Genomic DNA, 20,191 nt, shown 5'->3' on the forward strand with positions numbered 1-20,191 from the left:
TGGGGTTCACTGGAGGGGAGGCAGTGCTGGGTGTTGAGCAGTGGACTGCAGACCTGCTGGCCTGCTCTTTGGCTGGAGAGCATCTTCCAGTGCGTCCTGAGCGAGGAGAGGACCACAGAGAGCAGCTCTGGCCTTTTCAGGAAGGGCTGCCGAGAGCAGCAGCAGAGCTCTGGCCTGGGCAGCTCCCAGCTCCTCCCTGCCTTGTGGCAAGAGAAGCAAAGGCCTTGAGGCAGCTGTCCCAGGTGGCCCAGCCTCAGCTGTGAGCACTCTGCCTGCAGCAGAGCCTCTGCTGCAACCCTTCTGCCTCTCTGACCCTGGCCTGGCACTCATAGAGCCACAGACTGCACTGGGGTGGAAGAGGCCCTGCCAGGGCATCCTCTCCAGCCCCCTGCAGCCAGCAGGGACCCCTCCAGGTGGATCAGGATCTGCAGGGCTGAGTCTGGTGTTGAATGTACCCAGGCCCTGGGCAGCCTGCCCCAGTGTCCTGCCACCCTCATGGTGCAGAGCTTCCTCCTGCTGTGCAACCCAAACCTCCCCTGCACAGTGTCCAACCATTCCCCACGTCCTGTCAGCAGGCTCCACCAGGGAGCTGCTCACACCACTGCTCTGCCCTGGCTCTCTTGCGGGACACAACCAAAGCCCAAGGGGGAGGCAGCCCCCTGCCCTGGTCTGCCATGGTGCAGAGACATCTCTCAGTGGTTTAGGCCTCCCCAAGGCTGTGGATCCTTTAGGCTTTGGCTTTGGGCTGGGAAGCTGCCAGCAGCCTGCTGTAGCCACTCTCTGCAGGGTGCTCTTCCAGAGCAGTTGGCTGAGGCAGGCTTCAGCTGCTGCTGTGCTCCACACTGTCCCAGGGGCAGTGGGCAGCTTCCTCAGGCCAGCTGGGGGCAAACCTCAGCAGCCCAACCCCCCTGCCCTGCCTCTGGACTGAGGCTTGGTGGCAAACCTGGAGGTGCAGAGGGGAATGGTGCTGAGCGGCTGCAGCGCTGCTCTGTGCTGCTGCTGCTGCTTTGGGGCAGCTGTGGGGTGTTGGAGCTGCTCAGCAGGCTGTGCAGGGCGCTGCAGGGCACACCTGGCTCCAGTGCCTTCTTAGCTGGTGGTGGTGGTGGGGGTGCTGAGCTGGGGGACAGAGCCACCCTCAGCTGGACAGACCTGGGGGGGCTGATGAGGGTGCTGGAGAGCTAAGGGAGCTGAGGCAGCTGGGTGGTGCTGGGCCTGGTGGTGCTGCTGGGCCTGGTGCTGCTGGGCCTGGTGGTGCAGGGCGTGGTGGTGCTGGGCGTGGCGGTGCTGGGCATGGCAGTGCTGGGCGTGGTGGTGGTGCTGGGCCTGGCGGTGCTGGGCGTGGTGGTGGTGCTGGGCCTGGCGGTGCTGGGCGTGGTGGTGGTGCTGGGCGTGGTGGTGGTGCTGGGCCTGGCGGTGCTGGGCGTGGTGGTGGTGCTGGGAGTGGCAGTGCTGAGCGTGGCGGTGGTGCTGGCCAGGCGGTGCTGGGCGTGGCAGCGGTACTGGGCAGGTGGTGCTGGGCGTGGCAGCGGTGCTGGGCGTGGTGGCGGTGCTGGGCGTGGCAGAGCTGGACGTGGCAGTGCTGAGCGTGGCAGTGGTGCTGGGCAGGTGGTGCTGGGCCTGGCGGTGCTGGGCGTGGTGGTGGTGCTGGGCCTGGCGGTGCTGGGCGTGTTGGTGGTTCTGGGCGTGGTGGTGGTGCTGGCCAGGCGGTGCTGGGCGTGGCGGCGGTGCTGGGCGTGGTGGTGGTGCTGGCCAGGCGGTGCTGGGCGTGGTGGTGGTGCTGGGCGTGGTGGTGGTGCTGGGCCTGGCAGTGCTGGGCGTGGTGGTGGTGCTGGGCGTGGTGGTGGTTCTGGGCGTGGTGGTGGTGCTGGCCAGGCGGTGCTGGGCGTGGCGGCGGTGCTGGGCAGGTGGTGCTGGGCCTGGCGGCAGTGCTGGGCCTGGTAGCGGTGCTGGGCATGGCGGTGGCGGTGCTGGGCGTGGCGGTGCTGGGTGTGGCGGTGCTGGGCGTGGCGGTGCTGGGTGTGGCGGTGCTGGGTGTGGCGGTGCTGGGCGTGGCGGTGCTGGGTGTGGCGGTGCTGGGTGTGGCGGTGCTGGGCGTGGCGGTGCTGGGCGTGGCGGTGCTGGGTGTGGCGGTGCTGGGCGTGGCGGTGCTGGGTGTGGCGGTGCTGGGCAGGTCACTGCTACTCCGCTGCAGGGGGCAGGCAGTGCTGTGGTGCTGTGGGGCTGCTCCCCTCCCAGGCTTTTGTCCCTGCTGGGGACTACAGATGCTGTGGGGCAGAGGCAGCCGGCAGGAGGCTGTGGGGCAGAGGCAGCCAGCAGGAGGCTGTGGGGCAGAGGCAGCCGGCAGGAGGCTGTGGGGCAGAGGCAGCCAGCAGGAGGCTGTGGGGCAGAGGCAGCCAGCAGGAGGCTGTGGGGCAGAGGCAGCCGGCAGGAGGCTGTGGGGCAGAGGAGGCAGCCAGCAGGAGGCTGTGGGGCAGAGGCAGCCGGCAGGAGGCTGTGGGGCAGAGGCGGGAGCCAGCAGGAGGCTGTGGGGCAGGGGAGGCAGCCGGCAGGAGGCTGTGGGGCAGAGGCAGCCGGCAGGAGGCTGTGGGGCAGAGGCAGCCGGCAGGAGGCTGTGGGGCAGAGGAGGGAGCCCGCAGGAGGCTGTGGGGCAGAGGCAGCCGGCAGGAGGCTGTGGGGCAGAGGCAGCCGGCAGGAGGCTGTGGGGCAGAGGAGGGAGCCCGCAGGAGGCTGTGGGGCAGAGGCAGCCCGCAGGAGGCTGTGGGGCAGAGGCAGCCCGCAGGAGGCTGTGGGGCAGAGGCAGCCCGCAGGAGGCTGTGGGGCAGAGGCAGCCAGCAGGAGGCTGTGGGGCAGAGGAGGGAGCCAGCAGGAGGCTGTGGGGCAGAGGCAGCCCGCAGGAGGCTGTGGGGCAGAGGCAGCCGGCAGGAGGCTGTGGGGCAGAGGAGGCAGCCAGCAGGAGGCTGTGGGGCAGAGGCGGGAGCCAGCAGGAGGCTGTGGGGCAGAGGCGGGAGCCAGCAGGAGGCTGTGGGGCAGAGGCAGCCAGCAGGAGGCTGTGGGGCAGAGGAGGCAGCCAGCAGGAGGCTGTGGGGCAGAGGCAGCCGGCAGGAGGCTGTGGGGCAGAGGAGGCAGCCAGCAGGAGGCTGTGGGGCAGAGGCACCCAGCAGGAGGCTGTGGGGTGTTCGCCCCTGAGCAGCAGGGCTTCGCCCTCTGCCCTGCAGGGGCTGCTCCAGCATCCGCTTGGTGCTCAGGGCTGTGCTGGGGCAGAGGACTGGCAGGGAGTGCCCAGGCTTGGGAAGGGCTGAGGGGCAGGAGTGGAAGGAGAAGGCCTCCCAGGCTGAGCCAGGCCTGAGGCAGGGAAGACTTCCTGAGTGTGGAAGAAGCTTCCTGAGTTTGGGAGTCCAGAGGGCAATGTTTGCCCCTGAGCACAGCCAGGCCCTGGAGTCCTCTCCCCAGGGAAGCAGTGCAGTGCCCTGCCCTGGGCAGCCTGGAGGCTCAGCCTGGCAGGGTGCTGGGCAGCTCAGCTCAGCTCTGCTTCACCTAAGAAGGAGCAGCTGAGCCTTGGGGTCCCATCCCGGCTGGCATTCTGGGATTCCCAGATCCGTCCTGGAGCCCTTCAGGTCCTGGCAGCAGCTCTAAGGTCTCCCTGGAGCCTTCTCCTCTGCAGGCTGCACAGCCCCAGCTCCCTCAGCCTGTGCTCCCAGCAGAGCTGCTCCAACCCCCTGAGCATCTTGGTGGCCTCCTCTGGCCTCTCTCCATCGAGCTCTTTGCAGCCCTTTGCAGGGGTGGCAGCAGCAAGCAGGGTCCTGAGTCCTTCAGAGGGAGATTTATCCTCTCTCAGCTCTGGACTCCCCAAGGCCTTGGTGGTCTCTTTGGTGGACTGATTGTTATAGCTCCCTGCTATTTCACCTTTAAGCAATGGTCAGTGGCAGGAGGAGAACCCTGCTGAGTGCCAACCTCTGCCATCTGCCAGTGCAGCCAGCAGTGCACCAGCAGTGCAGCAGCAGTGCAGCAGCAGTACAGCCAGCCTGGGTTAGCAACAGGGAGCTCATCCTGCCCTGTGCTCAGCACCGCTCAGGCCACACCTGCAGTCCTGTGTCCAGCTCTGGGCTCCTCAGGTCAGGAAAGAGGTTGAGCTGCTGGAAGGTGTCCAGAGAAGGGCAACAAAGCTGGGGAGGGGTCTGGGGCACAGCCCTGTGAGGAGAGGCTGAGGGAGCTGGGGTTGCTTAGCCTGGAGAAGAGGAGGCTCAGGGGAGACCTTCTTGCTCTCTGCAACTCCCTGCAGGGAGGTTGGAGCCAGGTGGGGGTTGGGCTCTTCTCCCAGGCAGCCAGCACCAGAACAAGAGGACACAGTCTCAAGCTGTGCCAGGGGAGGTTCAGGCTGGATGTGAGGAAGAAATTCTTCCCAGCAAGAGAGATTGGCCCTGGGGATGTGCTGCCCAGGGAGGTGGTGGAGTCCCTGTGCCTGGGGGGGTTCAGGACGGGATTGGATGTGGCACTTGGAGCCAGGGTTTGGTTGTCAGGAGGGGGGCAGGGATTGGGTCACAGGTGGCACTGGATGCTCTCTGAGGTGTTTTGCAGCCTGGCTTATTCTGCTGTCAGCCATGTGCTCAGCAGCCCCCAGAGCTGCAGCCTCCCCCAGGGGCTGCCCTGGCTCCTGATGCTTGAACACTGTCACCCCCAGCTCCCCCCCAGGGCTGCAGGGGTGTCCCGGCTCTTGGCTGGCTCTTGAGCCACACCTCCCCTCTCCTCAGAAACGAGGCTGTGCTGCAGCTGGGGGGGTCAGGCAGTGCAGGCTGTGCTGCAGCTGGGGGGGAGCAGGCAGTGCAGGCTGTGCTGCAGCTGGGGGGGAGCAGGCAGTGCTGCAGCGGGGGGGGAGCAGGCAGTGCAGGCAGTGCTGCAGCTGGGGGGGAGCAGGCAGTGCAGGCAGTGCTGCAGCTGGGGGGGTCAGGCAGTGCAGGCTGTGCTGCAGCTGGGGGGGTCAGGCAGTGCAGGCTGTGCTGCAGCTGGGGGGGAGCAGGCAGTGCTGCAGCGGGGGGGGAGCAGGCAGTGCAGGCAGTGCTGCAGCTGGGGGGGAGCAGGCAGTGCTGCAGCGGGGGGGGGAGCAGGCAGTGCAGGCAGTGCTGCAGCTGGGGGGGGAGCAGGCAGTGCAGGCTGTGCTGCAGCTGGGGGGGAGCAGGCAGTGCAGGCTGTGCTGCAGCTGGGGGGGTCAGGCAGTGCAGGCTGTGCTGCAGCTGGGGGGGAGCAGGCAGTACTGCAGCGGGGGGGGGAGCAGGCAGTGCAGGCTGTGCTGCAGCTGGGGGGAGCAGTGCAGACAGTGCAGCAGCTGGGGGGGAGCAGGCAGTGCTGCAGCTGGGGGGGAGCAGTGCAGACAGTGCAGCAGCTGGGGGGGAGCAGGCAGTGCAGGCTGTGCTGCAGCTGGGGGGAGCAGTGCAGACAGTGCAGCAGCTGGGGGGGAGCAGGCAGTGCTGCAGCTGGGAGGGAGCAGTGCAGACAGTGCAGCAGCTGGGGGGGAGCAGGCAGTGCAGGCTGTGCTGCAGCTGGGGGGAAGCAGGCAGTGCAGGCTGTGCTGCAGCTGGGGGGGAGCAGGCAGTGCAGGCTGTGCTGCAGCTGGGGGGAGCAGTGCTGGCAGTGCAGGCAGTGCAGGCTGTGCTGCAGCAGGGGAGCAGGCAGTGCAGGCAGTGCTGCAGCAGGGGAGCTGGCAGTGCAGGCAGTGCAGGCAGTGCTGCAGCAGGGGAGCAGGCAGTGCAGGCAGTGCTGCAGCAGGGGAGCAGGCAGTGCAGGCTGTGCAGGCTGTGCAGGCAGTGCTGCAGCAGGGGAGCAGGCAGTGCAGGCAGTGCAGTCTGTGCTGGCAGTGCTGCACCAGTGGAGCAGGCAGTGCAGGCTGTGCAGGCAGTGCTGCACCAGTGGAGCAGGCAGTGCAGGCTGTGCAGGCAGTGCTGCACCAGTGGAGCAGGCAGTGCAGGCTGTGCAGACAGTGCTGCATCAGTGGAGCAGGCTGTGCAGGCAGTGCTGGGGGGAGCAGGCAGTGCAGGCTGTGCAGGCAGTGCAGGCAGTGCTGCAGCTTGGGGGGGAGCAGGCAGTGCAGACAGTGCAGGCTGTGCTCCTGGCCCAGGCCCTGGCTGCCCTGTGGCAGCGCCGGGCAGGCTGTGGGGCTGCAGGGGCAGCTGTGGGCTGGGAGCTGTGCAGGGGAAGGCTGCAGCAGGAGGGGGCAGGGGAGGGGAGGCCCTGTGGGCTCTCTGCTTGCAGGGTGATGCTCAGAGCCCCTCGGTGCTGCCCCTGCAGTACTCAGCCTGGGGAGGTGCTGTGGGTGCAGAGCTGCCCCGGTGTGGCCTCTGCTCCATACCCTCGGGGGGGTCCCTGCCCTGCAGCTGCTCAGCCTGAGGTGCTGCAGGCTGTCCAGGGCAGAGCAGCCAGGCTGGGGAGGGCCTTGTGGGGCAGCCACAAGCAGCAGCTGGGGCAGCTGGGGGTCTTGGTCTGGGGAAGGGGAGGCTGAGGGCTGAGGCTCTCTGCTGCTCCCTGAGAGGAGGCTGCAGCCAGGGGGGGTTGGGCTCTGCTCCCCAGGTTCAGGGGAGAGAAGGAGAGGAACTGGCCTGAGATTGTGCCAGGGGAGATGAGGCTGGAGAGGAGGCAAAAGTCTTTGGTGCAGAGTGGTCAGGGCCTGGCAGAGACTGCCCAGGGAGGTGGTGGAGTCCCCATGGCTGTGGCCATGGCTCCTGGGGCCAGGGTTTGGTGGCAGCTGGGCCCTGGGGAGTTGGACTCAGTGATCTTAAAGGACCTCTCCAGCCTCAGTGATGATCCTGTGAGCAGAGCTTCACCTCTCTGTGCTTTGCTGCAGGGCTTTGTGTCTGTGGAGCAGGGCTGGGCACAGGTCCCTGCTGGTTGGTGCTGTGCTGGCTCCGGGGAGCCAGGCCTGGAGCAGGAGGCTGCAGAGGCTGCTGGGGGCAGGGGTGCAGCTGGGACTGGTGGGGAGGGAGGTGGATGGAGAACTCTGCTCAGCCTCAGCAGGGAGAGTTCTAAACCACTGCTTCCTCCTGCCAGCCCTGAGTGTGGGAAGGGCTCTGCTGGCTGGCTTGGAGAGGGGGAGCTGGATGGAGCAGGAAGAGAGGAGGGAGCTGGAGCTGCATGTCCTGATCCAGGCCCCTGGAGGCACCTCCCCAGCCTGCAGTGCTTCCCTGAGCCCTTCCAGCTCTCAGCTGGAGTCTGCTGCTCCCCCACAGGGGAGGGGAACACTTCAGGATCCTCCAGGCTGGGAGGGCTCTGGGCTCATCCAGCCCAGGCAGCTCTGCCACTGCCCCAGGCCCCCAGGCCCCACAGCCAGATGGCTTCTGGACAAGTCCAGGGCTGGGGACCCAAGCACCCCCCTGGGCAGCTGCTCCAGGGCCTCCCAGCCCCTGCCAGGGGAGATCTTCCCTACTGTCCTAACCCTCCCCTGGCTTCCCTTCACTCTCAGCCTCCCCTGCCTCAGGCTGAGGCCATTCCCTCTTGTCCTGTCCTGAGCCAGCTGTGAGAGACCAGCAGCAACCTCTGCAGCCTCCTGCCAGGGCTCCCCTCAGCCTCCTGCAGCACAGACCCAGCAGGCTGCCCCCCACCAGCCCTGCCCCATGCACAGCCCAGAGGGGCAATCCCCTCCCTGCTCCTGCTGCCCACACTAGCCCAGGCCAGGCTGCCCTTGGCCCTCTTGGCACACTGCTGGCTCGTGTTCACAGCACCCTTCCCACCACACAGCTCCCCTGGGGCTCGTTTTGGCCCAGGTGAGGACCTGGCCCTTGGCCTTGGTGAAGCTCATAGCTGAGTTTGGAGACGAGAAGGCTGAGAAGGATCTGATCAATGGCTATCAATAGCTGGGGCCAGGAGGGGCCAGGGCCAGGGCCAGGCTCTGCTCACTGTGCCCTGGGATAGGACAAGGGGCAGTGGATGCAGCACCATGAGGAGGAACTTCCTGACTGTGAGGCTCCCAGAGGCCTGGAGCAGGCTGCCCAGAGAGGTTGTGGAGTCTCCTGCCCTGGAGCCTTCCCAGCCCTGTCTGGATGTGTTCCTGTGTGACCTGTGCTGGATTCTCTGCTCCTGCTCTGGCAGGGACTTGGGCTGGAAGCTCTCCAGAGGTCCCTTCCACCCCCTGGCATCCCCTGAGCTGTGACCTCTGCCCATCAGCCCAGCCTGTGCAGCTCCCTCTGCAGAGCCTCCCTGCCCCCAGCAGATCAGCACTGCCTCCTCACCTCCTGTCTGCAGGCTCCCTGAGGCTGCCTCAGTCCCCTCAGCCAGGTCCCTGGTGAGGTTGGACAGGACTGGTCCCAGCCCTGGGGACACCGCTTGTGTCTGGCCTGCAGTTGGGGTTGGCTCCATGGAGAGCTCCTCTCTGCACCCCAGGCAGCCCCAGGCTCGGCCAGCAGGGCCAGAGGTGCCCCAGGCTCGGCCAGCAGGGCCAGGGGTGCCCCAGGCTCGGCCAGCAGGGCCAGGGGTGCCCCAGGCTCGGCCAGCAGGGCCAGGGGTGCCCCAGGCTCGGCCAGCAGGGCCAGGGGTGCCCCAGGCTCGGCCAGCAGGGCCAGGGGTGCCCCAGGCTCGGGCAGCAGGGCCAGGGGTGCCCCAGGCTCGGCCAGCAGGACTGGGGGTGCCCCAGGCTCAGCCAGCAGGGCCAGGGGTGCCCCAGGCTCGGCCAGCAGGGCCGGGGGTGCCCCAGGCTCGGCCAGCAGGGCCGGGGGTGCCCCAGGCTCGGCCAGCAGGGCCAGGGGTGCCCCAGGCTCGGCCAGCAGGGCCAGGGGTGCCCCAGGCTCGGCCAGCAGGACCGGGGGTGCCCCAGGCTCGGCCAGCAGGGCCAGGGGTGCCCCAGGCTCGGCCAGCAGGACCGGGGGTGCCCCAGGCTCGGCCAGCAGGGCCAGGGGTGCCCCAGGCTTGGCCAGCAGGGCCGGGGGTGCCCCAGGCTCGGCCAGCAGGGCCAGGGGTGCCCCAGGCTCGGCCAGCAGGACCGGGGGTGCCCCAGGCTCGGCCAGCAGGGCCAGGGGTGCCCCAGGCTTGGCCAGCAGGGCCGGGGGTGCCCCAGGCTCGGCCAGCAGGGCCAGGGGTGCCCCAGGCTCGGCCAGCAGGGCCAGGGGTGCCCCAGGCTCGGCCAGCAGGGCCAGGGGCAGCCCCAGGCTTAGCCAGCAGGGCCAGGGGTGCCCCAGGCTCAGCCAGCAGGGCCAGGGGTGCCCCAGGCTTAGCCAGCAGGGCCAGGGGTGCCCCAGGCTCGGCCAGCAGGGCCAGGGGTGCCCCAGGCTCGGGCAGCAGGGCCAGGGGTGCCCCAGGCTCGGCCAGCAGGACCAGGGGTGCCCCAGGCTCGGCCAGCAGGGCCAGGGGTGCCCCAGGCTCGGCCAGCAGGACCGGGGGTGCCCCAGGCTTAGCCAGCAGGGCCAGGGGTGCCCCAGGCTCGGCCAGCAGGGCCAGGGGTGCCCCAGGCTCAGCCAGCAGGGCCAGGGGTGCCCCAGGCTCGGCCAGCAGGGCCGGGGGTGCCCCAGGCTCGGCCAGCAGGACCGGGGGTGCCCCAGGCTTAGCCAGCAGGGCTAGGGGCAGCCAGGTTTGCTGGGGGGATGCAGGAGAGGCTGTGACAGAGGCCAACAGCCACAGCCCTGCCCTTGGTGTCTGTGTGGAGGGAGGGACAGGCAGGGGCAGCACTGCAGCCCCTCCCCCAGCCTGCTGCTGCAGAGCTGAGCTCTCCCTCCTGCACTGCAGCTTCCCAGGAGAATCCTCTTCTGTTTGAGCTCCTTGCTGTTGTGTTCTGTCCTTGCCCCTCTCAGTGCAGCCCTGCCTGGGCTTGCCTCGTGGAGAGAGGATTTTAGCCCCAGCCTTGCTGGAGTCAGAGCCAGGCTGGGCTTCAGGAGCCCCCAGGGGACTTCTCCCACTGCAGCTCTTCTGTGGCTCTGTGATTCTGCCTCTCCCTGCCCCAGCTTCCCCCTGCAGACACTGCTGGAGCCAGGCCTGGCTCAGTGCCCTCTGCCCTGGCTACAGCCTGGTTGATGACTGAGCCCAGAGAGTGCTGAGGAGAGAGCAGAACCCAGGGCTGAGTGCTGGGGGCTGTGCTCCCCAGGGTCCTCAGCAGTGCTCTGGCTGAGGGCCTCCAGGCTCCCTCAGGGGGTCTGCAGGTGGCACCAGGCTGGGTGGCTGTGGCCATCTGCTAGAGGCCAGGGAAGCTTCCCAGCAGGGTCTGGGCAGGTCAGAGCCATGGCCAAGGCTCTCTGGGTGAAGCTCAGCAAGGCCAAGGGCCAGGGCCTGCCCCTGGGTCACAACCACCCCCTGGGGAGCTCCAGCCCTGGGATGGGTGGCTGGAAAGCTGCAGCTGGGAGAGGGCCCTGGGGGAGCTGGTTGGCAGTCACTGAGCAGGAGCCAGCAGTGCCCAGGGGGCCAAGCAGGCCAGGGGCAGCCTGGCTTGGGTCAGGAGCAGGGTGGGCAGCAGGGCCAGGAGGTGACCATCCCCCTGTGCTCAGCACTGGGGAGGCCACAGCTCAGTGCTGTGCTCAGCTCTGGGCCCTCCCTGCAGGAAGGACACTGAGGGGCTGCAGCCTGTGCAGAGCAGGGCAGCCAGGCTGGAGAAGGGCCTGGAGCCCCTGGGCTAGAGGAGGGCTGAGGGAGCTGGGGGGGTTGAGGCTGGAGCAGAGGAGGCTGAGGGAGAGCTCCTTGCTCTCTGCAGCTCCCTGCAGGGAGGTTGGGGTGAGGAGGGGGCAGCCTCTGCTCCTTGGGGCCAAGGGCCAGAGCAGAGGCAATGGTTGCAGGCTGCCCCAGGGCAGGCTCAGGCTGGAGCTCAGGAGATCTTTGTGCCCTGGAAGGGCTCTCAGAGGTTGGCAGAGGCTGCCCAGGGCAGTGCTGCAGTGCCCATCCCTGGGGGGGTTCCAGCAGCTGTGGCCGTGGGGCTGAGGGCCATGGTTTGGTGCTGAGCCTGCAGGGCTGTGCTGGGGGGGCTTGGGGGGCTCTGCCAGCTGGCTGTGTGTGATTCTGAGTGTGATTTGTGTCTGCTTTGTAGAGGACTCCCAGCTCCTTCTCCTTCATTGCTGTGATGAGAGGAGTGGCAGCCAGGGGGAGAAGGAGGACTGTGCAGGCAGCCTGGGCAGGATGTGCCCTGCCCAGGAGCTGAGCTCTGGGGATCAGCTGAGAGCTTCTCTCAGCTCCTTGCTGGTTGCATTCTCAGGCCCTGGGCAGCTCAGGGCTGCAGCTCCAAGCACTCAGAGCTGTGCCTTGGGTCTGAGCAGCAGGGAGGCTGGGGGCAGGAGGCCAACTCTCTGTGTGCTGCCCTGGCCACGAGGCTTGGGGCTGCTGCCTCTGAGCTCCTTCAGAAGGTCCCTGCTGTGCTGGGGAGCTGTGAGGGCACCATGGAGGTGGTGGCTGGGCAGCATCTGGGCTGCAATCCACAACACAGCCAGCTGGGCACTGCCTGCAGTGGTGCTTGAGGAGGGAGGCCTGGAGCTGCAGCCTGGGCAGAGGCTGTGCCAGGAATGCCCAGGGGCAGCAGGGCTGCCAGGGAGCTCTGCCCTGGAGAGTTGGGTTAAGGTCTGGGCTCCCCAGCTCAAGAAGGACAAAGAGCTCCTGGAGAGAGCCCAGCACAGGGCCAGGGAGCTGCTGAGGGCACTGAACAGCTCTGCTGTGAGGAGAGGCTGAGGGCTGGGGGTGGTTAGCCTGGAGAAGAGGAGGCTGAGGGGGATCTCATCAAACACCTAAGGGGTGGGGGGCAGGGAGCTGGGGCCAGGCTCTGCTCAGTGCTGCCCAGGGACAGGGCAAGAGGCAATGGACACAAACTTGAACACAGGAAGTTCCATCTGAAGATGAGGAGGAGATTCCTTACCCTGAGGGTGGCAGAGCCCTGGGGCAGGCTGCCCAGAGGTGGTGGAGTCTGTGTCTGGCTGTGTTCTGGGTGCCCTGCCCTGAGTGCTCTGCTCTGGCAGGGGCCTGGGCTGGGTGAGCTCTGCAGGTCCCTTCCAGCCCCTGGCACTCTGTGAAGCCTCCTGCCTGGTCCAGCCACAGTGTGTGCAGAGGCCTGAGAGCACCTGGGGGTGTGGTGCCTGCTCTGGCCCTGTGCCCCTGCCCTGCCCTGCTGTGCCCCTGCCCTGCTGTGCCCCTGCCCTGCTGTGCCCCTGCCCTGCTGTGCCCCTGTGCCCTGCTGTGCCCCTGCCCTGCTGTGCCCCTGCCCTGCTGTGCCCCTGCCCTGCTGTGTGTGCTGTGTGCTGTGGGGCTGTGAGCAGCCAGGAGCTGAGGCTCAGCTGCTCTGGGACATGAGGCCAGGGCTGGTTTCTGAGCAGCCTCTGCAGCCCAGCTCAGAGCTCTGCTTTTCCTCTGTGCTGTGAGCTTGGCCCTCTCCAGGAGCCCACCCTGGATCCCCTCTGAGGTTCCCACAGCAGCTCTCCTCAGGGGCTGTGCTGCCTGCCCACAGCCTTGCAGCTGGGAGCTCCTGAGAGCCCTGGCTGTGGGAGGGCTTTGGGTTTGGCAGCAGTGGTCAGGAGCAGGGCCCTGGGCTGGTTGTGGCTGGTGGCCTTCCCTCTGCCTGCACAGCCCTGGCCTGGGGGAGCAGTGCCTTGGCCCTCCTGGTGGGGTGGGGAAGTGTCTGCTGCAGCTGAGCCTTGGCTCAGGGGGGCTGGGGGCAGGCTGTGCCCCAGGGCACAGAGCAGCTTGGGGTGCTGTCAGCATGGCAAGGAGAGGTGGCTGCCAGGCCCAGGCATCCTGTCAGGTGCAGGAGTCAGATGCTTGACCCTGCCTCAGGATGAGCTCTCCAGCAGGGCCCCTGGGCAGCTGTGGGCTGGCAGAGGGGCAGCACAGCTCAGCTTGTGCCATGCAGCAGCAGCTGAAGACCCCAAACCCCTTCCAGACCTCTTGGAAGGGCTGCAGTGCCCCTGAGACCTCCCTGAATGCAGGGCAGCTGCTGGGGAAGGGCTCAGCTGTGCTGTGCCATCCTGCTGTGTGCTGGGGCTGCTTCCCTGGCCCTCCCTCCTGCAGCCCCCTGGCAGAGCAAGTGCCTGGCACAGCCACTGCAGGGCTGCCACTGGCTGCCCCTTGCCTTGACCTGGAAAGGATGAGATGGAGCTTTCTGACCACCTTCCCTTCCCTCTCTCCCTGTCCTGTCCTGCAGGTCAGCTGGAGCCCTCCTGGAGCCCTCCTGGAGCCATGTGCAGCAGAGGTCCAGCAGGCAGCCACTGCTGCTCCTTCTAGTGGGCAGAGGGCTGGGGCAGGCAATGGGCAGCACTGGCAGGGGGGCTCTGGCTGTCTCCCAGCCCCCAGCACTGGCTCAGCAGGTAGGTTTGGCTGGCAGGGGCCTCAGCTCCACTGAGCCCTTGGGAAGGGCTCTGCACACTCAGCCCTCTTCTGATTGCACTTCTCTCTCTCCCAAGCTTCATCTCCAGGTGTGACAGGATGCCCCTGCTGGAAGCCATGGTTGTGGATGGTGTCCCTGGCTTCAAGGCCACGTGTGCCTCCTCCTGCCCCCCAGCCATGGCTGCCTCAGAGCTGGACTTGGATTCAGGACTGGAGGAAGATGAAGTGAAGCAGGAGGCTGCTCCTCAGGATTCCACCATCTTTGTGGCTTTCAAAGGCAATATAGGAGACAGAGACTTGGAGCAGAAGCTAGAGGTCATACTGGAGAATGTGCCTGACCTCCTGCACATGGGTAATGACCCCCTGGGGCACCTGCCAGTGCCCTCCTCCTGAGGGAGCTCTCTGTTCCACCCTGCCCTCCCTGCTGAGGCCACATCTGCAATACTCTGTCCAGTTCTGGGCCCCTCAGGTCAAGAGGGACCTCAGGGAACTGCTTGAGAGAGTCCCTCCCAGAGGCACAGAGCTGCTGCAGGCAGTGGAACATCTCCTGTGAGGCCAGGCTGAGGCAGCTGGGGCTTGGGGCTGGGAGCAGAGCAGCCTGGGGGCTGCCCTCAGTGCTGGGGATAAAGATGTGCAGGGCTGGAGCCAGGCTCTGCCCAGGGATGGCCAAGGACAGCACCAGGGGCACTGGGGCAAGCTGGAGCAGAGGAGGTGTCAGGGGAACAGGAGGGGAAACTTTGTCCCTGTGAGGGTGCTGGAGCCTGGAGCAGGCTGCCCAGAGAGGCTGTGGAGTCTGCTCTGGAGCCTTTCCAACCCAGCTGGATGTGCTCTGGGTGCCCTGCCCTGGGTGCCCTGCTCTGGCAGGGGCTGGGGCTGGAGCTGGGTGGTCTCTGGAGGTGCCTGCCAGCCCCCAGTGCTCTGTGCCTCAGTGACTCTGTCAGTGATAATGAGCAAGGTGCTGGCACAAAGAGCAAGGCCCTTGTGTGGAGCTTTGTCTCACAGAGCCATCTGTGTCCTGGGCTTGTCCCAGCTATGAAGAGCAGGACTAACACCCATGGCTGAGAGCTCAGCTGGGACAGCACAGAGCACACTCTCCAACTGATTCAGGGTGAGGCAGGGCAGGGTGTAGAGGGTGGTGTTGGTGCAGAGCATTGCTTTGGGCTCCCCAGAGCTGCAGTCTGAGAACCCCAGGAGCTGTGGGGCTGCTCTCTGCAGACAGTGAAGCCAGGCCTGCAGCTGGTGCATGGAGAGTCAGAGAGGCACAGGATGGCTCAGGCTGGAAGGGAGCTCAGAGCCCCAGCCCTGGGCAGGGACACCTCTCCAGCTGCTCCAGGCCTCACCCAGCCTGGCCCTGAACACCCCCAGGCAGCCAAAGCCTCCCTGGGCAGCCTGGGCCAGAGGCTCAGCAGCCTCCTGCTGAAGAACTTCTCCCTCAGCTCCACTCTGACCCTGCTCTGCCTCAGCTCCAAACCCTTCCCCCTTGGCCTGGCTCAGACCCCCTCAGGAGAAGTCTCTCTGCAGCCTTCCTGCAGGTATTGGAAGGCAGCTCTGAGGTCCCCTCTGATCAGCCCCAGCTCCCTCAGCCTGGCTCACAGCAGAGCTGCTCCAGCCCTTGGAGCATCTTTGTGGCCTCCCCTGTCCTCCTCCAGCAGCTCTCTGTCCTTCTGCTGGGGACAGCAGAGCTGGAGGCAGTGCTGCAGGTGAGGTCTGAGCAGGGCAGAGCCCAGGGGCAGGATCCCCTCTGCTGCCCACCCTGCTCTGGCTGCAGCCCAGGGGGCCAGGAGGGTTACCAGTGGCCTGGCCTGGATCAGCAGGAGCAGGGCAGGGATTGTGCCCCTGGTCTGGGGGCTGCTGAGGCCACACCTTGAGCACTGCCTTCAGTTTGGGGTCCCCCACTGCCAGAAGGACACTGAGGGGCTGGGGCAGGGCCAGCAAAGGGCAGCACAGCTGGGGAGGGGTCTGGGGGAACACAGAATGGGAGGGGTTGGGAGGCAGCTCCAGAGCTCACCCAGGCCAAGCCCCCTGGCAGAGCAGAGCACCCAGGGGAGGTCACCCAGGAGCACATCCAGCAGGGCTCTGGAGCTCTCCAGAGAAAGAGACTCAGCAGCCTGCTGGGGGGTGCCTGGGGGGGGCTGGGGGCTGTTGAGGCTGCAGCCTCCCCCCAGGGAGCTGCAGAGAGCAGTGAGGTCTCCCTCAGCCTCCTCTGCTCCACACCCAACCCCCCCAGCTCCCTCAGCCTCCTCTGCTCCACACCCAACCCCCCCAGCTCCCTCAGCTGCTGCTCCCCAGCCCTGCTCTCCAGACCCTTCCCCAGCTCTGTTGCCCTTCCCTGGCGCTGCTCCATCCCCTCCCAGCCAGCTCCTCCCTTGGCCTTTCCCAGCTGTGTGTGTTTTGCCAGGCCGGTTCCCCACCGCTCTGACCCTGCCCTTCTCCCCTGCAGAGTCCAGCAGGCTGAAGCTGCAGAAGATTGAGCCCTGGAACAGCGTCAGGGTCACCTTCAACATCCCGCGGGAGGCTGCCGAGCGCCTGCGGCTCCTGGCGCAGAGCAACAACCAGCAGCTGCGCGACCTGGGCATCCTCTCCGTGCAGATCGAAGGTACTGCTGCCCCCTGCTGCTGCTGCTGCCCCCTGCCGCCCCCTGCTGGTGCTGCTGCCCCCTGGTGCTGCTGCCCCCTGCCGCTGCTGCCCCCTGCTGGTGCTGCTGCCCCCTGCCGCCCCCTGCTGGTGCTGCTGCCCCCTGCTGCTGCTGCCCCCGCTGCTGGTGCTGCCCCCTGCTGGTGCTGCCCCCTGCTGCCCCCTGCCGCTGCTGCCCCCTGCTGGTGGTGCTGCCCCCTGCTGCCCCCTGCTGGTGCTGCTGCCCCCTGCTGGTGCTGTTGCCCTCTGCTGGTACTGACCCTGCTGCTGCTGCCCCCTGCTGCTGCCCCCTGGTGCTGGTGCTGCCCCCTGGTGCTGGTGCTGCCCCCTGGTGCCGCTGCTGCCCCCTGGTGCCCCGCCCCCTGGTGCCCCGCCCCCTGGTGCCCCTGCCCCCTGGTGCCGCTGCTGCCCCCTGCTGCCCCTGCCCCCTGGTGCCGCTGCTGCCCCCTGGTGCCCCGCCCCCTGCTGCTCCTGCCCCCTGCTGGTGCTGCTGCCCCCTGCTGGTGCTGCTGCCCCCTGGTGCCGGTGCTGCCCCCTGCTGCCTCTGCCCCCTGCTGCCTCTGCCCCCTGCTGCCGCTGCCCCCCTGCTGCTGGTGCTGCCCCCTGCTGCTGCTGCCCTCTGCTGCTGCTGCCCTCTGCTGCTGCTGCCCCCTGCTGCTGCTGCTGCCCCCTGCTGCTGCCGCTGCCCCCTGCTGCCCCAGCCCCCTGCTGCCCCAGCCCCCTGCTGCTCCAGCCCCCTGCTGCTCCAGCCCCCTGCTGCTCCAGCCCCCTGCTGGTGCTGCCCCCTGCTGCTCCAGCCCCCTGCTGCTCCAGCCCCCTGCTGCTCCAGCCCCCTGCTGGTGCTGCCCCCTGCTGCTCCAGCCCCCTGCTGCTCCAGCCCCCTGCTGGTGCTGCCCCCTGCTGCTCCTGCCCCCTGCTGCTCCTGCCCCCTGCTGCTCCTGCCCCCTGCTGCTCCAGCCCCCTGCTGCTCCTGCCCTGGCCAAGATGGGCAGGGGGAGAGGGGGAAAAATGTACCAAAAGGCAGTGATAGGATAGAAGCAACTTTAGTAACAGTGATGAGTGATGGCCTGTGGGGAGCAAGAGCAGAGAGGGAGATGTTGGTCTCTGCTTCCCACCAGAAGGCCTTGGCTGCTCCTGGCAAGCAGCCCCTCTCAGCTTGGTGGTCACCTGGGAGGATGAACACCATGGGTGAATCCCCCACTTCCTTCTTACACTTCATTCTTCTACCTGCTACCCCTTTGGCCAGTCTGGCTCAGCTGTGTCCCCTCCCAAGGTCTTGCCCCCAGCCCTCAGTGTGCTCTTGGGGCAGGGAAGTGTTGAAAGGGCACAGCCTGGAGGCTTACTCAACAGTAGCCAAAACCCTGCTGTGATACCAACTGCTGCTGCAAACCACAGCCCTAGAAAGGTGCCCTGAGGAGGAGCAACTCCAGCTCAGCCATACCCAACGCCTGCTCTGACCTCTCCTGCTTCCAGGGGCATGCAGCTCAAACTGCAGTGCCCTCAGCAAGAGGCTGTGTGCCTGGTCAGTCCTGCCAGGCTCTCACTGAGCACTTTGGAGGATGCCTGCAGGGCACAGGCAGCTTTGGTGCTCTCAGGAGGAGGCTTAGTGTGCTGGGTTGAAGGTTCCCCCAACACCAACTGGCAGCCCAGCCCAGCTGGCAGCAGAGGAAGCTGTGTTTACAAGCAGAGCTACAGTCTGACAGGGAGTGCAGTGCCTGTGCACAAACCATACAGTGGTTACAACAGCTGCAGGGATTCACAATGGATAAAGAGCACAGGAACCCCCGGGACAAAACCAGGGCAGCTACTGACAGCTTCCCCTTCCCTGCTGCCTCTGCCCCCTGTACACAGGACAAGAGAAAGAGCAGAGAGTTGGTTGCTAGCTACTCAGCCACAGCAAAGAGCACAGCCAAGGTCAGCAAAGCCAAGCAGAGGCCAGAGCTGCTATCTGCTGGAGTGAGGAAGCTGAAAAGAGAGCAAGTTGGACTCTGCAGCCCTCCTGTGTCAGTAGTCTGTCCAATGGAGTGTTCAGAGCTTGTCCTTGTTTTCCTTTTCACACCCAGTGCTGATTTATTCACATCCTGCCACTTCCTGTGCAGGAGCTGGGGGGAGTTTTCCAGGCACAGCCTGGAACCACCACAGAATAGAATAACAGAATAATAAACCAGGCTGGAAGAGACCTTCAAGATCATGGTGCCCAACCTACCATCCAACACCACCCAGCCAACTAACCCATGGCACCAAGCACCCCATCAAGTCTCCTCCTGAACACCTCCAGGGATGGGGACTCCACCACCTCCCCAGGCAGCACATCCCAATGGCTAACAACTCTCTCTGTGTAGAACTTCCTCCTCACCTCCAGCCTGAACCTCCCCTGGCACAGCTTGAGGCTGTGTCCTCTTGTTCTGGTGCTGGCTGCCTGGGAGAAGAGCCCAACCCCCACCTGGCTCCAACCTCCCTGCAGGGAGTTGCAGAGAGCAAGAAGGTCTCCCCTGAGCCTCCTCTTCTGCAGGCTAAGCAACCCCAGCTCCCTCAGCCTCTCCTCACAGGGCTGTGCCCCAGACCCCTCCCCAGCTTTGTTGCCCTTCTCTGGACACCTTCCAGCAGCTCAACCTCTTTCCTGACCTGAGGAGCCCAGAGCTGGACACAGGACTGCAGGTGTGGCCTGAGCAGTGCTGAGCACAGGGCAGGATGAGGTCCCTGCTCCTGCTGGCCACACTCTTCCTGCTGCAGGCCCAGATGCCATTGGCCTTCTTGGCCCCTTGGGCACACTGTTGGCTCATGTTCAGCCTCCCATCGACCAGCACCCCCAGGTCACAGTCACAGTCAGTGGTACAGATGCTGGCTGCAAGCTCTCTGAGCATCAGGAGCCCACCTGCAAAGTGCCTTGGCATGCAGAGTGGCTCAGCAGGGTTTGGGCCATAATTGTCTCATGTGAGGCTTCCCTAAGGCCAAGCTTTCAGTGGGTCTCACAGTGACAGCTCAGTTCTGCACAGCTGGGATCCAGGAGCACAGCTGGGGTCCATGCAAGGCCCTGGTGTGGTGTTTGTTCTTTGACACCCAGATGGGGATAGGCTGATGCAGAGCTGCACTGCTGAATCAGAGAGCCATGGAGTGCTAGGGGCTGGAAGGGATCTCCAGAGAGTGAGTCCAGGCCCCCTGCAAAGCAGAAGCACTTAGGGCAGGTCACACAGGAACACAGCCAGGTGGGGTCTGAAGGTCTGCAGAGCAGGAGACCCCACAGCCTCTGTGGGCAGCCTGCTCCAGGCCTCCAGCAGCCTCACAGTGATAAGGTTTTTCATTGTGTTGAGGTGGAGCCTCCTAGGACTGAGCCTACAGCCACTGCCCCTCTACCCCCACTGCAGAGCCTGGCCCCCTCCTCCTGACAGCTCCCTTCAGGTGCTTGCAGGCAGTGATCAGATCCCTCTCAGCCTTCTCTTCTCCAGACTGAACAGCCCCAGGGCTCTCAGCCCTTCCTCACCAGACATGTTCCAGTCCCTCCAGCATCCTCAGAGCTCTCTGCTGAACTCTCTCCAGCACTTCCCTGTCTCTCTTGAAGTGGGGAGCCCAGAACTGGACTCAGTATTCCAGCTGTGGTCTAACTGGGGCTGAGTAGAGGGGCAGGAGTCCCTCCCTTGACCTGCTGGCCACACTGCACCCCAGCACCCCATTGGGAGGCCCCCAGGGCACATTGCTGTCCTGTGGGGAACTTCCTGTCCAGCAGGACTCCCAAGGTCATTCTCCTTGGGGCTACTCTCCAACAGGTCACCTCCAGCCTGGCCTGTGCCTGGTGGTGTTCCTCCCCAGGGGCAGGGCTCTACCCTTACCCTTGCTGACCTTCATGAGGTTCATGTGTGTCCAGCTCTCCAGTCTGGCCAGGTCTGGCTGCATGGCAGCACAGCACAGCACAGCTGAAGCTCCTTCTTCATTCCTGGCACCTTCTTGATGTCCTTTTCAAAGTGTCTGTGTTCTGCTTTTGCCTTGGTCAAGGGGGCAGGGTTGGTTGTCTGGTTAAGGGGCAGGGTTGGTTGTCTGGTTAAGGGGCAAAGCAGCCTCTTTAATTCTGAAAGGAGTTAAAGCAAACTCCACACAGAGGGCTGGACAGAAACACAGAGTGTTGTTGGAAGTCTAAAGGGAAGTCATAAACTGCAGTGCCCCAGTGCAAAGCCATGGTCTGGGTGTCCTTCAGAAGCCAAAACGTTCCCCAACCTCCACCAACCAGGCCAAAATTCCAGGCCCCAATGCAGCCCCCCATAGTATTCCTCCCTGCACCCCCATTCCTGACAGAGAGGGACCT

General features: G+C 65.8%; 1 protein-coding gene across 9 annotated transcripts in view; it reads left to right on the plus strand.

Annotated features, from left to right (window-relative positions):
* The window catches only part of NCOA6 (nuclear receptor coactivator 6), a 61,004-nt gene that overhangs the window by 4,187 nt on the left and 36,626 nt on the right, over window positions 1-20,191 (plus strand). For all 9 annotated transcript variants that reach the window (XM_068167331.1, XM_068167329.1, XM_068167335.1 and 6 more), the window contains exons 2-4: window positions 13,079-13,241; window positions 13,338-13,612; window positions 15,701-15,856. In XM_068167331.1, the coding sequence (XP_068023432.1) occupies window positions 13,360-13,612; window positions 15,701-15,856 (409 nt within the window). In that variant the 5' untranslated portion in view covers window positions 13,079-13,241; window positions 13,338-13,359. The remainder of the gene's footprint in view (window positions 1-13,078; window positions 13,242-13,337; window positions 13,613-15,700; window positions 15,857-20,191) is intronic.

The sequence above is a fragment of the Melanerpes formicivorus genome, unplaced genomic scaffold (genome assembly GCF_026170545.1).
Source record: "Melanerpes formicivorus ecotype bairdi unplaced genomic scaffold, bMelFor1.0.p_v2 SCAF_115, whole genome shotgun sequence".
NCBI classification, from domain to species: Eukaryota; Metazoa; Chordata; class Aves; order Piciformes; family Picidae; genus Melanerpes; species Melanerpes formicivorus.